Source organism: Neolamprologus multifasciatus, chromosome 2 (genome assembly GCF_963576455.1).
Source record: "Neolamprologus multifasciatus chromosome 2, fNeoMul1.2, whole genome shotgun sequence".
Lineage (NCBI taxonomy): Eukaryota > Metazoa > Chordata > Actinopteri > Cichliformes > Cichlidae > Neolamprologus > Neolamprologus multifasciatus.
In genome coordinates this window covers 10,008,823-10,024,957 of record NC_140440.1, presented here as the reverse complement: position 1 = coordinate 10,024,957, position 16,135 = coordinate 10,008,823, and the positions used below count along the sequence as shown (strand labels likewise).

The 16,135-nt window shown below is 38.9% G+C and overlaps 1 protein-coding gene across 1 annotated transcript in view; it reads left to right on the top strand.

Moving 5' to 3' along the window:
- rxfp1 (relaxin family peptide receptor 1) overlaps positions 1-16,135 on the top strand; it is a 79,182-nt gene that overhangs the window by 35,647 nt on the left and 27,400 nt on the right. The window contains exon 3 of the mRNA XM_085179332.1: positions 13,125-13,208. Within this exon, the coding sequence (XP_085035458.1) occupies positions 13,125-13,208 (84 nt within the window). The remainder of the gene's footprint in view (positions 1-13,124; positions 13,209-16,135) is intronic.

Genomic DNA, 16,135 nt, shown 5'->3' with positions numbered 1-16,135 from the left:
TTAGTAATTCCTTTTCTGCATAATTTTATATTATTGCTAATGATTAAATAATTAAAGCAACAAAACAACCTGAAGAGCCGGTTCGGAGCCGAAAGAGCCGGCTCTTTTTAGTGAGCCGAGCCGAAAGAGCCGGATCTCTAAAAAGAGCCGGAAATCCCATCACTAATTTGCTGCTCTTTGTGCTTACCGGGTTAGTAGAAAGTCTGCTGTTTATTTAGCAAACTAAATTGTCTGTCATTTCTTTCTGCATAACCAATACACGCATGAACATTGCATTGATATTCTGCAGGTGACAGAACATAATGCTCTCTGGAACCAAGGCTTAGAAAGGGGCTTCTTTGCAAGTGTCTGGTGGCTGGGCTTTATCCCATGCAGGCAGGTTAGGCTAAGTCTAAATGAGCCACATGTGTTCTCCTGTGGGCCCATCCCCCATGGGAGAAACATGGTTACATTTTGCATTGGGTCATAATCAAAGGCAGATGTCCGGGAACAAAATTTTAAAATTGTATTGTCCTATCAGGTCTTCTGTCATATTGCATGTTTTGGACAAGGTGACAGCTTTTGACCACCTGTTAGCAGGAAAGGAAGCTGTCAACCAGATGTGCCAAAGCATGTAGTTCAGGAGTGTGAAGCCCTAGTTTTGGAGGTCTTCAACTCTTACCTCTAACACAGCTTCAACAGCATTATGATGGATGCTGCTAACATTGAATATAAGTGGACCATGTTATGCATCTCCATTGCTGAGACCAGTGTTGGGTAAGTTACTTTTAAAAAGTAATTAATTACTAATTACTTAATCAATATTGTATTTAAAATACTTATAATTACTGTGTCTGAAAAGTAACTTAATTACTCAATAAGTAATTTAACTAAATACTTTTTAAAATCCCTATAAACCTTGAGTGGACAAACAATAGAAATTAAACTCTTTAAATAATAAATAATTTTTTAAAAGACGTCGACTCTACAGTACGCAGCGGTAGCATCTCTTCCACAATGTAGCCTGCAATCATTTCTAAGCTCACCTGCAGACGCTTTCTGTGCTGCTGAAGTAAAATCACGTTTTGCCTGCTTATCAGGAGTTGCCGCGGTGTTATCCATGGATGATGAACAAGGATCACTCAGAAGTGTTCGTCTATGCTCTCGTGTCAGGCGCTTCAGTAGATTTGTGCTATTAACAACGGCTGATAGTTTTTTCTCCCCAGGACATAGCTTACATATTACTGTAATGTTCTTGTCTGCTTGTTTCAGAAAAGTGAAGAGACGGGAATATGTCCATTTCTCGCTTCAGCCGAGTCCGACATCTTCCGCTTTAGAATACGACTATGCAGCAAACTGGCGCGAAATGACGTGCAGCTGCACTACAGCGATGTTAAAGTGGCAGAGTTTACTTCTACATTTAGAAGACAAATTATTGAAATTAAATAATGATATTCAGCGAGTTTAATTATTTTACAATGTAACGCAAGTACATTGTAAGTAACTGTAATTAAAATACCTAAAAATGAACAGTAATCAGTTACTCTTCTTTTTCAGTGGAAAAGTAATTTAATTAAAGTAATGCGTTACTTAGTAACGCGTTACACCCAACACTGGTTGAGACTATACAGCAATGGAGCAACTAGTTGTGCGAACTACACAAAACTGTGGCTTAACTCTTTCCCCCATAAAGATGACATTTGATGACCTCCTCTGCACCTTTAACACTAAGTTTTGACACATTATATATAATGATAACTCCTCAGGCTTGGCAGGACCCTTGGGTGCCTCCTCCTCCAACTCCGGCTGGTGACGTGTATGAGCCGGTGGTGGGCCTGTCGGTTGTTCAGCGGCCCTCCTCTGGGGAGGAGGAACGGGTGCAGGCCCCTGCCGGGCACCAGCTGCTCCTGCCCAAGGAGTGGGGATGGGTGCGAAGGCAGGCTGCGTCCTGGCTGGTCTCACCCTGGAGGTTGGCACAGGTGCCGGACCAGTCTGGACCTCAGTTCCCGTGCAGTCAAGGGTCGCAGATGGGGGTGGCGATTGTGTCGCCGGGAACCGATCTGAGCTGCCAGCCTCTCGATCATCTGCCTGCGACACTCGATCTGGTCCTGCAGTTAATCCCACTGTTGGTGTGACGTCACCACCTGCTCCCTCCACGTGGCCGCCATCTCGGCCACCATTTGGGCCAGCTCCTTCCCTGTCTGGCCCAGTCCTGGGTTTGTCGTGCCCCTGTCCTGGGTTTCGGCACCACTGTATTAACTCCACGGCAGACCCATCCACACATTCATGCTTTTCAGCATCTTGTTTTTATTCACCAGTACACACGTGACCATGCTGCGCCACATATATCAATATATACACTTAAGAATCTTGTGTTTGAACCAAATGGTGGACAACAGCGTTGTTGGGAGATTGCTTCGCTTGTGGGACTGGTAACTGGTACTAGCAGGCCAAGCAGAGTGCAGCTCTCACGATGGCTGAATCAAAAACTTGAATGTGGTTTGACCAGGATGCTTCCTGGTCACCTCCTGGTGAGGTATTCTGGACATGTCTGACAAGAACAAGGCCTTGGGGCAGACCCAGGAGAGGGTGGAGAAATAAATTGTTTCTCAGCTGGATTGGGAACATGTTTGTCCAGAAGATGTGGGAGCTCATCAGCTATGAAGAAGAAAGTCTGAGCATATCATCTTAGACTAAAACCAGGATCCAGATAAGGGATGGATGGAGTAACTATTTAGTAGTCCGTTTAACTCGCTTCTATTTATCTGTATTTGTCCAGAGTAAAATTACTACGTTGATGGAACAGAATACGATATAAACACAAAAAAATACCAAAATAGTCTTACAAAATAAACTTACTCTCAAAGTATAAATATTATTTTGCATAATTTGCATAGCTGTGCAGATTGAATTCACTGTTTTCTACCCCAACAGGGCAGATTAAAGAAATGATGCAATGTTGTAGAAGCTCAAATTATGCTCAGCGACTTGTGGGTTTACATCATGTTGTAAACAGTCCTTTAAAGGATTAAATAGAAACATTCACATTGCCTTTTGTACTGATTTAGCTTTTCTGAGCTTGGAGTGTTCATGGATACTGAACTCTGGTTACAAAACCCTGTAAAATCTGACTGAGCTAGAATACAAGAGATAAAACACAAGTCAGTGGCTGATAGAACTGAAGTGGATAGCTTCTCCGAAGGGATAACACGGATAATATTATCTTTCAACTTGAATAACTCGCTGACCATCTGGGTATTTGGCATCCCTTGGCTTCAAGCTCAAAGCTGCTTTCTCTACGTACAATAACTGACAACTTGTGACTGAAATTAACACATGAACAGTCATGTGTGGCCAGGATTTAAGCTGAAGAAAGTAGATATCGGAGGCTGCCTCAGGCACCCCTTACCAAGCTTAAACTGGAAGACATCTGCAGTAAATGCATGATTATATAGCTTTACTGTTTTTTTTTTTTTAATTATTATTATTTTTACAATACATTGTAATTTTGACTATTTAATTTAATTAATAATCATTGCAAAAAAATAAATAAATAACTGACATTTTAAAACTTTAAAATTATGCTTTTTTGTTGGACATTTCTTTGTGAATGTGATAGTGTTTAATGCCTAAATCTGGTCTTTTTGAAAATGCTGCACTACTCTAATTTATTTGATGTTTTAGGGTGGAAAGCTAACTCATCACCACTGTTAGAACAACAAAGACAGATGGTTAGAATTTGGTAAAAGGTCATAATCCTTTTGCCATATTTGAGCTCTTACAGTGCTTGAGGATCAATCAAGCAGTTTCTAGTTGAACTTTGCTTAATGCCGCATTATAATGAAGACAGAGATAAATGAAGAGCTGATAATGAGAGCGATCAATATCGAAATCAATACTGGTTTGAGTTAGCAGTCTTATCTTGATCAAAAATGAACAAATCGTTAAAGGAAATTGTGCTTCAAAGGCATCATCAATCATCAGGAAATAGATTCGTCCAATAATAGTCTAAGTTTTACAAAATCTTACACAAAACAAAAACCAACTCAACAGGTGAGTAAAAATACCAAACAGGTAACAGAATATCACCAATTAAAACCATTCTTCAGAATCAGTCATGCCATCTGGTTTCACAGTTCTCACCTTATCAAAAATTATCAATTGCCCTTCAAAAGACAGCACAGCCTGCACTTGTAACAAATGTCATTATAACTTTGTCCTCTTCAGATTGCGAGACTATGTTATGAGTAGTGCAGTGTTGTCTGCCTTTACCTTTTGTAATTAAAGTGTCTTTCAGCTGTCACAGAAGCCACTTATAGGCTGTGGCATCAATTTTCTGCAGCAGCTGTATAGTGTTGAGTGGCGAGCTGCAGCACAAGTGGCAAATTAGCTCATTAATCTAATCTCAAGCCGGAAACTCATATCCACAGCGCCATAGTGCGTGATTATATGCACTGTGGCGCTTTAAATTATCCCAAGAGAGCTCTTCGCTCTCAGATGGGGGCTTACTTCCTGAGAGTTACCAGTGGGAGGTAAACTAAAGCTATCAGGCTCGTCTTCTGTGGTGCCAGCTCCTAATTTTGGTTTTGGAGACAAACATACTCTTGACTTTTAAGATTAGGCTTTAAACTATCAGGTGGCTCCTTAATTATGCTGCTATAAGTATACACAGACTACTTCTGTTCCATGCTTTTTTTGTGTTGTTCCCCATGTATTTAAATGTCACTACTGCAGAGAAAAAGTAAAATATTTTTAGTCTTTTGAATAGAATATCAGTCTTCGCTCCAAGGCAAGATTAAAATGTCTTTTTTTTTGTCCCTTCATTTCTCTCTCACTCTGATCCATAGCAAGAATGACCCAGAAAGTCATTAAGTGATTTCTGCTTGCTGGTAATCCTATTATCAATGTCAAGCAGAGTGGCTTTCTCCTTCATCTGTGCAGATAACTTATTATCTGATCATTGTTTGTCCTGAAATTTAAATTCTTTTTTGGCACTTCCTTGAAAGTATAGTATACTGCCATGTTCAGCGACATTTCTCTCAGTGGCTGTGAGTTGGGTTTACACTTGCACCAGAATATTTAATCAGAAGAATTACCATTTTATCAGCAGATACCATATCTTTATGGTACAGTTGACAGTAGTCACTTTATATTCTTTAAGAGTTTGTATTGAAAACAAACTTTCTGCTGAGTTCCCTTCAGCTCGGAAGCCATTATTCTTTGGAAGTGCATATTAGCATATTTACATCAAGACAAAGAGCATAAACAAAAAGATTGCAATCAGAAAATTTGATCAAATTGTTTACATGTTAAAAAGTTTCTGTAGTTTAGTTTATAATTAGTTTCAATGGAACCTTTTTATTCTGTGTGGGCTTTTCACATGCTTTCAAATCCCTCTGTTAAGTGTTCAAAGATGAATAGGTAGCACTTGCAAAAAACTTGGCTCAACTACTTCCCTGAAGTTTTGTGCAACTGCTACTGGTTTATATTTAGGAACTCAAAATTGGAGTCATATATTTTTTTATAATCACGGATGAATGTACTAGGAAAGAGCATCTTCTTCACAGACTAAATTAGTACTTTGAAATTATGTTGACATGTATAATCCATCAAAACTTGCAGACAATACAGTACATGTCAGTATCATTTGTCTACAGCCGCAGCCTTCAGTAATCCTGCCAGAACCCCAAAACTGCTCAGGAAGAACTCAGGAATGACAAAATACCACAAGACACTGAATTTGCCTCCAGACTTCCCGTATTTCAAGCCAATTCATCCTCATTCTGTCTTTCAAATGGTTTTCAATGTTTGCTTCATGGATCAGCCTAAAACCCAGACATTTTCAAATAATCTATTTTTTAAATGCATTTTAGAGCCCCTCGCATTATGTAGCTCAGGTGCTTCAAAATCTTGATTCCATATAACTTACTGTGACAAATACAGCAGATGGCAAAGTGTAGCATTTAGCAAAAGATAATTACCAATAAATAATATGGTAATCTAACTAATTTCTTTTGTGAGAAAATGTCAAAATGCACAGCCAGTAATCACAAGAAATAAAAAACAGATGAGGAGATTAGAAACCTCTAAGAAAAACAAAAGGTCTCATGTTGTTTTTTTTCTCTGAATCACTCGGTAGACAATCAACCCAATTATTATGAATGTTTTAATAAATTGTTGTTGTTGTTGTTGTTGTTGTTGTTGTTGTTGTTGTTTTAATCATATACCTGACTTTTATCGCATTTAACCCTTTAAAACCGGTCGGAGTGGGCACGCTCTGTTTTGCGTAACTATTTTTAAATCCCGGTAGCACTGCAACCACATAAGCTAGCGCAATAATTTTTTTTGCATATGACTGGAGGAGTTGTACTTACATCTTATGCCATCAGCTTGTCCTCGGTCACAGTTTCCTTCCACATATAACTTTGCAGAAACTGCATAAAAAGCGCTTACAGCAACAAAAACATAATATTCCAGAAACACGCTTTGCCGATCCGATCAGCTGTTCATAACACTTCCTACGTTGGAATAGACGTCAGAGCAAACTTTCGCATGTCCGCCATGACCTGCCCGAAACCGGAAGTGACGTCATTTTCGCGGAAATGTAGTTCTTTACCATCAGGGCCTCATGAGCCTATACTGGTGTTTTTAAAAGTTATCTTTGACTTTATGACTTTCTGTGTCATTTCTGGGATGCTTAGGACTCATATTGCACTGCTGGAAATAGTTTATTTTGATGCATATGCTGCTTTTTTGCAAATTTGCACTATAATATTTATTTTCGTTTTTCCTGCAGTATATAAAAATTGGTGTATTTCAAAAATAAAACTATGAAGACACTCAAAATAAATTTCCTGTGGTGGGAAACTATTTTGTGCAACTTTTTTGTATTTACAGTTTTGAGAGATAAGCCTCTTAAATTTCTCTAACTAGAAATATATGTTAAAAAAACAAAAACGATTTTCAATTTTTTTGTAGTTTATTGCACTTTTTTGCAATGTATGTAATTACTATGCACCTAATGCATACATATTATTACAATTTGGGCTATAATGGTTGTATTGATGTATAGCAACTTGAAATGCTCCCAAAAATGGCACTACAGCATGTAAAAATATAATATCAGCTCTGGCGGACTTGGTTCTATGGTAGGTCTTAAAGGGTTAAGTTATATGGGATACATTCAACAGGTGAGGGGAGGCTCTTTTACCTGCCATTATTTGTTCTTCTGGTTCACTAATCTCTGCAGTTAAATATTAATACATTTTATGTGGTAAATAAAATACTTTTGCATGCTGATTGAAATTTTTACCACACACACGACAACAAACAGGCATTATTACATTTGGAACCATAGCATAACCGGCTTAACTGTTGTCTCTAATAGAGACAGGAAGGCAGAGGATGCCGTCTAAAATGAGCATAATCCTCACAGGTTTTATAGACCTGTATAAATGGTGCGCTGCATTTGAAAAGTGTCTGTTTATAATACGCTGTTATCTAGTGTTTTGTGTCACTTTACTCTCGACATCCTTTCCTTTGCTCATTATTTGGATTTTGTAAGTTTTGTATCCAAACACACATGTGCTAAAGCTTCTCAATTAGAGAACTCTTCTTTTATTGCAGCTGCTTTTATTATAGCCCATGGACGAGTCACATCAACGGCTCTTTGTGAAATTTGCACTTCACACGAAAACTGCTGTGAATATGTGTGGACCTCCTACCTGCTTTGAAGTGCTGCTGCCCACTGAATTGTAACATGCTAAACATAAATCTTAATGGCACAGTGTGGAGAGGTTTCACTGCCCCAGTACTGTCTGCTGTTGCTTTGATCAGAAACCTCAGTGAGCTCTTTAGCACTGCTGCCTAATCCTGGTAGGTTTCTTCTGTAAATACTGACTAAGAAGGCAAGCAAGAACATGTTTATCAATTTATTTAATTGTGTAAATATATTTATTCTTGGGAAAATTTGTTTTAAAAAAACTTTCACACAAAGCTTGTTTGGCTTTATTTTTAGAGGGCTCCCTACTCTTCAAAAATGATGGCTCAAGTTCCAAATACTGTCACCTTTCAAAGAAACATATTTAATAATCTCTTACTATTGCAGAGCATAGTATAGACCAGGGGTCGGCAACCTGCGGCTCTTTAGTCCTGTTAGTGCGGCTCCGCGTGGTTTGGGAAAATAAATAATTTTTTTAAGTAATTAGCTGATGTATATTTTATTTATGTTAGTTCTTTTATAACTTGTAGTTCTAAATTGGAAGATTATTGTGATATTGAAATATAAAAATAAAATTATATTATATTATTTTTTCACTGCTCAAAATAAGCGTCACACTCGCGGAAGCTGGTATACCCACCGAAACGTCATGCATTTATCGAGACTTTCAACCCCAGGTAGGCCAATTATGGATCTTCGGATCCACATTATGTCAGCAGCTCCACCGTGAACTATGTTAAAAACAAACACCGCTCACGCCTCACAGATGACAGCTTACAGTCCTGCGTAAAGATGAAAGTGACTTCGTACAGCCCCGGTTTGCAGACGCTGTGCGCAGAGGTTCAGGAGCAGAAGTTCAATGGTAAAGATATCACGGCAGACCCGACGCTGTTTGCATGAACAAGCTTTTCAGCATCTCTTTATTGACCACTTTTCACACACGGTTGCTGTACGCATATAGCCAGTGTTAAAGCTCACAGCCCGACATACCAACACAACAGCATAGAGAGCACAGACGTTAAGGCGGCGAGGTGTGATTGCAGGTGCCGCTCAGGTGCGTCCGCGTCCCATGCAGCGGCGCTGCAGACCACGCCCCGCCACACACATTAACCAGGTAAAATATATATTTAGGGAGAATTTTGCAAATATCTATTTTTCATTTTTTAGCAGCATAGTGCTTTTTTCCAAATATTTTTTTAAAAGTCAGGTCAAGGCTCCAAAAGTCCAAAGGCAATATAAGGGTGGCGGCTCACAACAGTTTTTGTTTGCTACATGGATCATTTTAGTTCAGCTGGGTGTCTTTCCTTTTGTTATAAATCTCTAAGAGTTCAAAATGTGTTAATTACATAAATAAAATGTAATTTTCTTTGTAGCACTTCATGGATTTAAGCAACACGCCTTAGTTGTTCACACAAAGCATAAAGGTAAAAAAAGCAAACAATATATACAGTGTTATCTTCATTTTAGATGTCAAAAAGTATTTGCGGCTCCCAGTGATTTCTTTTGCGTGGAAATCGCGTCCAAATGGCTCTTTGGGTGAAAAAGGTTGGTGACCCCTGGTATAGACTCAAGGTGTAAATCACAAGTTACTGATTTTAGTCGATGCTTTGCAACAACTGTGGCCTTGTATACAATCACACAGGTGTCAGTGATATGTTATGAGATTTCATAGAAGATTCATTTGGATAAAACCATTTACTGTATGTCTCAAACACAATATATAACCATTGAACTGTGCGATAAAAGAGGCAGCAAACATTGGGAGAGCACGTTAACACCAAATTTAGATCCTCGTGATAACTAGTATTTGTAAGGAACTGTGCCTTTACAAATAATAGGAAAATATTCACCTGTTATTGAATTTCATATGTTATTGAAGTGTCTAAACTAAAGATATTTCACAATATATGCAGTCTTAATGCAGAGAAAAAACATTAACAGTCAAATACTGATTGATGTAAAATACATATCCTTAGCTTGTGAAGATTATTTGATTTATACTGGATGGATGGGTGGGTGTTTTACTACGACCACTAAAACTGAATGTTTACCGGATAACATTTAAAGGGATTTATGTGGGGGTATATCTTCAAGATAGTCTGAATGCCTTACCACTGTAGTTGTGAAGTTATTCAAATAAAACTTTGTGGTAGTTATTCTGAGCAGAACTTGATAAAGTATTATATCAGGGGGGATGGTGGAAGCCCAACTCAATCAGACGTAACAGCGGGGCTCGCTGAGTGTTTATGGAACGGACCCAAAAGCAGACATGGAAGAAAGGAGGTGACAATAAACAAAAAGCGAGCCTTTATTACGGGCGATACAAAACAGAAAAATGGGGCAAGGCGGAAAACTAAAACCTAAACTGGGAAAACTAAAACTAACTATCAAAATGATGACAAAAGACAAGAACATGAAACTGAAGGGGAACACGCGAAAATGTAAATAATCCCAACATGAGCATTAATATGTACCTGAACAGTAGAAAGCAGAAACTCTGTGACATAATGTGACTTGACATAAGGACAAACAGACGACCCAATGCTGAACAGAGGAAGACAGACGACTTCAATACACAGTAATGAGAAGAAACACCTGGGGAGACACAGCTGACACAAATGAACCTGATGCCAAAGGGAAAAGTAAAACTAAACACGCTGGACATGGAAACACCAGACTCTTCAAAATAAGATAGGAAACATGGAGAGACGTGGACATGACAACACAGGCAAGAAACACATGACAGCCTGGGGACATGAAAGCACGGGCATAACTGAAAGTAAAACAGAGGACAAGACAGACTTACACAGAAGACAGGAAAGACACGTAAACAGGAGACATGGACAAACCAAAAACTAGAATAAAACTAATAAATAAATAAAATAAGATTAGCTATGGCAAAAGAAGTAGTGAGTATGAGGTCTCTGTAATTACTAAGTTGGTCATTCTTACTTGTGGTCCGAGGGCAGGAAGTGAGGAGGTCAGTCTGCTGGCAGACACACTTCCAGAGTAGGAATAAGAAGTACAGCAGAGAGTGGGTGGGCAGATGCAAGTCCAGAAGGTAGGGAGTTTCAGGAGCACCGTAAGGCAATTGTAAGCACCTTAGGGCAACTGTTGTGACTTTGTGAAGAAACTGCTGGACATTATGGACAATGCTGGGCATCCTCTGCACATGGCCATAAATAACCAGAAGAGTCTGTTTAGTGACAGGTTGCTTCTCCCAAAGACAAGAACCAACAGACTTAAAAACTCCTTTGTCCCACACGCCATCAGACTGTTTAACTCCTCTCTGGAGGGGAGAGGGAGGGGAAACAGGAGGACAAAGGAGGGGGGAACAACTAAGCTGTAGTGCCTCTTCTGTTCACTGTGCAATTACCTTTTGTGCAATACTTTTTGTTAATAGTCAACGGTGCAATAGACTCCATACTTGAAATGTGCAATTCACTTGTATTTTTATTTTTATTCCTATTTATTCTATTTATCCCCTTTGTATATTTTATCTATATATGTCTTTGTATTTATATATATATTTATATATATATATATATATATATATATATATATATATATATATATATATATAATATTCTGTAACTCTATAACTTCTGTCGGTGCTGTGCTTTTTTGGAAACCAAATTTCCCAGAGGAACCCACCAGAGGGATTAATAAAGTTTTATCTTATCTTATCTTATTATTGAATTGAAAAAGAAGCCAGGAATTAGGACTGGTTGAGAGCTGAAGAATCCACGGGATTAAACTGGAGAGTCTTCTGATGGGTGAGAAGATTGTAGGTCTGGGATTCTAAACAGGATGTGAGAAGCAAGGAAACCAAAGACAAAGAATGGGGCCAAATTACCATCATGGTAAATAGTACAGCCTATTGAGGAATCAGATATTACTGCACAGCCACCTTGTCTGCCCTGAATCCTGACAAATATTTTATAGAGAAAATATGTAGTGGTTGATATCAGTATTTATGGATTCTGTTCCTGCTTATCCCTGAATAAGCAGGAAAAAGATGAGGATGGATGGATGTTTTTTAAGTAGCCAAAAAAATTGTTAGGTGATTTCAAATTAATTTTTAATAGCTTTCTTTTGTCACAACAGCCTGTGTCAGTTGTATTATGTAGTGGTTGTGGGTTTGGTTTTGTTTTGTTTTGTTTTGTTTTGTTTTGTTTTGTTTTGTTTTGTTTTGTTTTGTTTTGTTTTGTTTTGTTTTGTTTTGTTTTGTTTTGTTTTGGGGGTTTTTTTTGGGGGGGGGGGGGGGGTTGCCTCCAGCCTGTTGGCTGCTTGTTGGTGCAGTCACGTTGCAGTTTTTTCTGTTTTTTACACTTACAGCTGTGATTAACTCTGTTCTTAGAGCCATTTCTTTATTTGTACCCATTCACCTTGGGTCTGTACAATGAAACAACTGAAGGATACCCAGAAAAAAAATCTGAACTTGTGAAATCTGAACACCTTCAAGAATGTTCAGAAGAAGATAAACAATGCAGGAACAAACATCCTGCTTTGTAATATAGAACACTGGTATGGACAAGGATGTGCAGATGTTTCCCAGAATGACACCCTGAAGTGATGAATTAATTCAAATTGTATGTCAAATAGCACACTAACTATAATTACAAATAGTGCAACCACTTATGTGTATTTATGTGATCTATTCATGACCAAAAGGTAGCTATAAGAAAGTGAGGATGGGGTGGGGTTACATAATTGAGGGATGCTGTAATTGTGTAATTGTATGCCATCTTGTCAATGTGTTGGCTTTTCCACCTCTTTAGCAATTTGTGGCTTAAAAGGAAACTGCAAAGGGGTTGAGTTGATGAGATGAAAGCATCACTTTGGCAAAGTACAAAGAAAAACTCTAGGTTTAGCTCCAAACCAGCCAAAGGTGCATGCAACTAAAAGGAACACCTAGAAGCACAGTGCTTGTGTTCAAAATAAATATTAATGACATCACAAAGAGGGAACAAGGAACATAGTAGATAGGAATAGCGCCAAAAAAACAAACAAAAAAACCCCTATACCTTCACAAAAAACAATATGAGATAATCTGTTTTACATTTATTGACCAAAAAAATCACACAGGGACAATAATGTGGTACGAGGAGAACGCTGCAGTATCACTGAATAATCTGGAACAGGTGATTATTATTCTGACTTCCAAAAAACACATATTTCACAAACGTACGCAGTCAAACTGGTGGTTGTATAACAAGAATGGTTATCCCAAACTGCTCGAAGCATGCTCAAGGCCTTTTATATCTCGTGTAGGCTTTTGTATCTCAAAGCATCAATGGTGGGAAAAAGTTTTGCCTTTTGTGAATCTGAAATACTTGATTTACCTCAAATTACACGTTTGGTTTTTGAAGGTCAAGAGATGACTCATAACTTTCTGGTGTGTCTGTCATATACTGATTTACAGGAGATAATAATGGATGGCCCCATCTTTTTGACAAGTATTTTGGAATGCCGAGTCATAACGCCAGGACCAAGTCCAATGTATGCTGTGAGTACCTTCATTTTAAATGTTAGAACTTTGTCCTTAAATCGATTATTTGTTTTTCACAATGTTTTATAGCAAATAGTTATTAATATATCAGATGTGCTTTCATGACAGTATTTACTTTCTGCTTTCGCTTGAAATTAAAACAGTAGACATTCCCTCATTATCACATTGCAGGAATATCCTAGATGCGTGTCTTCGTTTGCCACTGAAATGTTTACATTGTGTTTTGTTGCTGTGATAAAATAGTAAAAGAGATGGAGTTCAAGGCAAACATGTTTAATGTTGCAAACTCTACAATAGGGCTGCCACGATTAGTCGACTAGTCACGATTACGTCGACTATTAAAACTGTCGACGACGAATTTAATAGTCGATGTGTCGTTTGAAGCTTTGTAAGATCCCAAAAGACGCAGGAATAAGTAGTAGGATTTAAGAGTGTAATAACGGACTGAAACAGAAGATGGCAGCACTGCATGTACAAGGATGCCAGCTGCCGTTAAACCCCGAAGAAGAAGTAGTGTCCAGTATCATAGCTGTGTCCAAATTCAGGAACCGCATCCTCCTGTGCCCGCATTTGTAGGGCGATTACGTTACAGCGACACGGCGAGGACTGTCCAAATTCGAAGACTCCGACAAATGCATCCGACAAATGCTGGGACACCCAGTTTGTGCTCCCAGTTTGGAGCACAAACTGGGTGTCATCAGGACGCTACAACACAGAGCGAACACCATCCCCACAGACACAGCAGCCAGGGAGGCAGAAGAACAGCACATCAAGAAGGCCCTGAGTAAATGTGGTTATCCCAGCTGGACTTTTGTCAAAGCGGGAAAGGCATCTAAAGAAAGCTCCAGCTGATCCAGGAGAGAAGGACAACCGCTGCCCAAGGGAAAACCTGTAGTGATCCCATATGTGTCAGGAGTATCGGAGCAGTTGAGACGCATTTTTTCTAAACACCAGGTCTCTGTGGCTTTTAAACCCCAAAACATGCTGTGCCAAAAATTGGTCCACCCCAAGGATCGGGTCCTCCGACACAAACAGAGTAACATAGTGTACGCTGTTAAGTGCCAGGAGGATTGCCAGGATTTATACATCGGGGAAACCAAACAACCTCTGGCGAAGCGGATGGCACAACACAGAAGAGCTACCTCGTCAGGCCAGGACTCTGCAGTCTGTTTACACCTACAGGCCAGTGGACACTCTTTCAATGATGAGGATGTAACATCCTGGACAGGGAAGAACGCTGGTTTGAGTGCGGAGTCAAGGAGGCCATTTATGTGAAAAAGGAAAGACCATCTCTGAATCGAGGAGGGGGCCTAAGGGTACATCTTTCGCCATCTTACAATGCTGTGATTGCAGCCATTCCCCAACTCTCTGTGAATGGTACTCATGGCCATTGATTAGTGGTCTTTGATCAGTGGGTTTGGTCCGTGGTTGTTGATCAATGGTCATGAGAATTTGCATAATTAAGATTAAGGAACTGACCTCACAGCCCATTGTTCCTTCAGTGGGCTGGTTTCAGTCATTATGCAAATTTACTGTTTATAAGATTTGGGGAAACCTGCAGTCAGCTGAGACTGAAGAAGTCACTTGGATGAGTGATGAAACGTTTCTCCCACAAAAACGCTACGTCCAGATGAACTTTTGGAGAATGCTCCCTTCATTTCCCCAGATCTGAAGGATGGGTCAAGTGTATACTTCATGACCCAACGTATTCCAGAATTCATAGCGCGGCCCTGCTTAGTTTCCAACAATGGCGGCAGCTAGTTAGTTTTAATATTACTCTTATTATTCTTTCTGGGTCACAAAATAAACATTTAACATATTTCCAGGCAAGAATGTATCTGTGTAAACTTCAAATATCTGCTCAGTTTATCAAGACACCACATATTTTCAAAAGCGCTCCAACATTTTCGGAGACGTCTGTTACCCACCAGCTCGATAGCTTTCAATGCTCACTAGAGAGCGTGAGAACACCGGACTCCCGGCAAATCGTTTTCAAACCCACCGTCGTCTTTTGCTACTCAGGTTAAACATGATATATAAGTCACATAGATAACTTAAAAATGTTATTGTTTGGCTTTTTTCAGTATTTTATTTGTTTCAGAGTAAATCGGTTTGGCTGAATAAACATCAAGCAGACAACTGATTATCAGAAGTGTGAGATGCTTGAGAATATACTCCAGTGTCCCGTTATATCCACCGAAACAATCTGCAAATTTCATTAAAATTAAATAAACTATCATCTTGTATTTATTTTTAGTTAGCACATACCTTAAACACTTAAAGCTGTAAACTAATGATAGTTATATAAGCGCAGACCCATGCTGGTGCAATAAGCTGTAGGTTTTACGTCCAATGGATGATGATCTGATTAGTCGACTAATCAAAAAAATAATCGGTGACTAGTCGACTATCAAAATAATCGTTTGTGGCAGCCCAACCCTACAAGCTATGTTAAGACTACTGGTGGAGATTAAAATTGCCAAAACTTTCAACCTCAGGTTTTGTGTAGTTGGAATGTTTTCATCTGTAAATACAGATTTGTCAAAATCAAAGGAACCCTTTTTTTCAACCCAGTCAAGTCACTGGGGGCTAATAGCCACCACTGTATAAGCGAGATGAAAGAACAATAACAAATGCCCTTTGAAGTTTAATACCTCAGGACAGAAACACAGAATGCCTTTCATTTTTTTTCTTTTGTTTGTCTTGTGAATCATATCCAATGATGTCATTGATGTAAAAGAACACGAGGTGGGAAGATGGGAAAAACTTTTACGTTCTGCGTGTTGTGAGAACAATTTTTTCAGAAAAATGGGCACAAATATGCACAATTTAGACAAAGTTTTGTTTTTCAAGCATTAAACTCATCTTGTAAAGGATATAAACAATAACATTTGCTAATTTTAAAAAAAAGTAAGTACCATTTT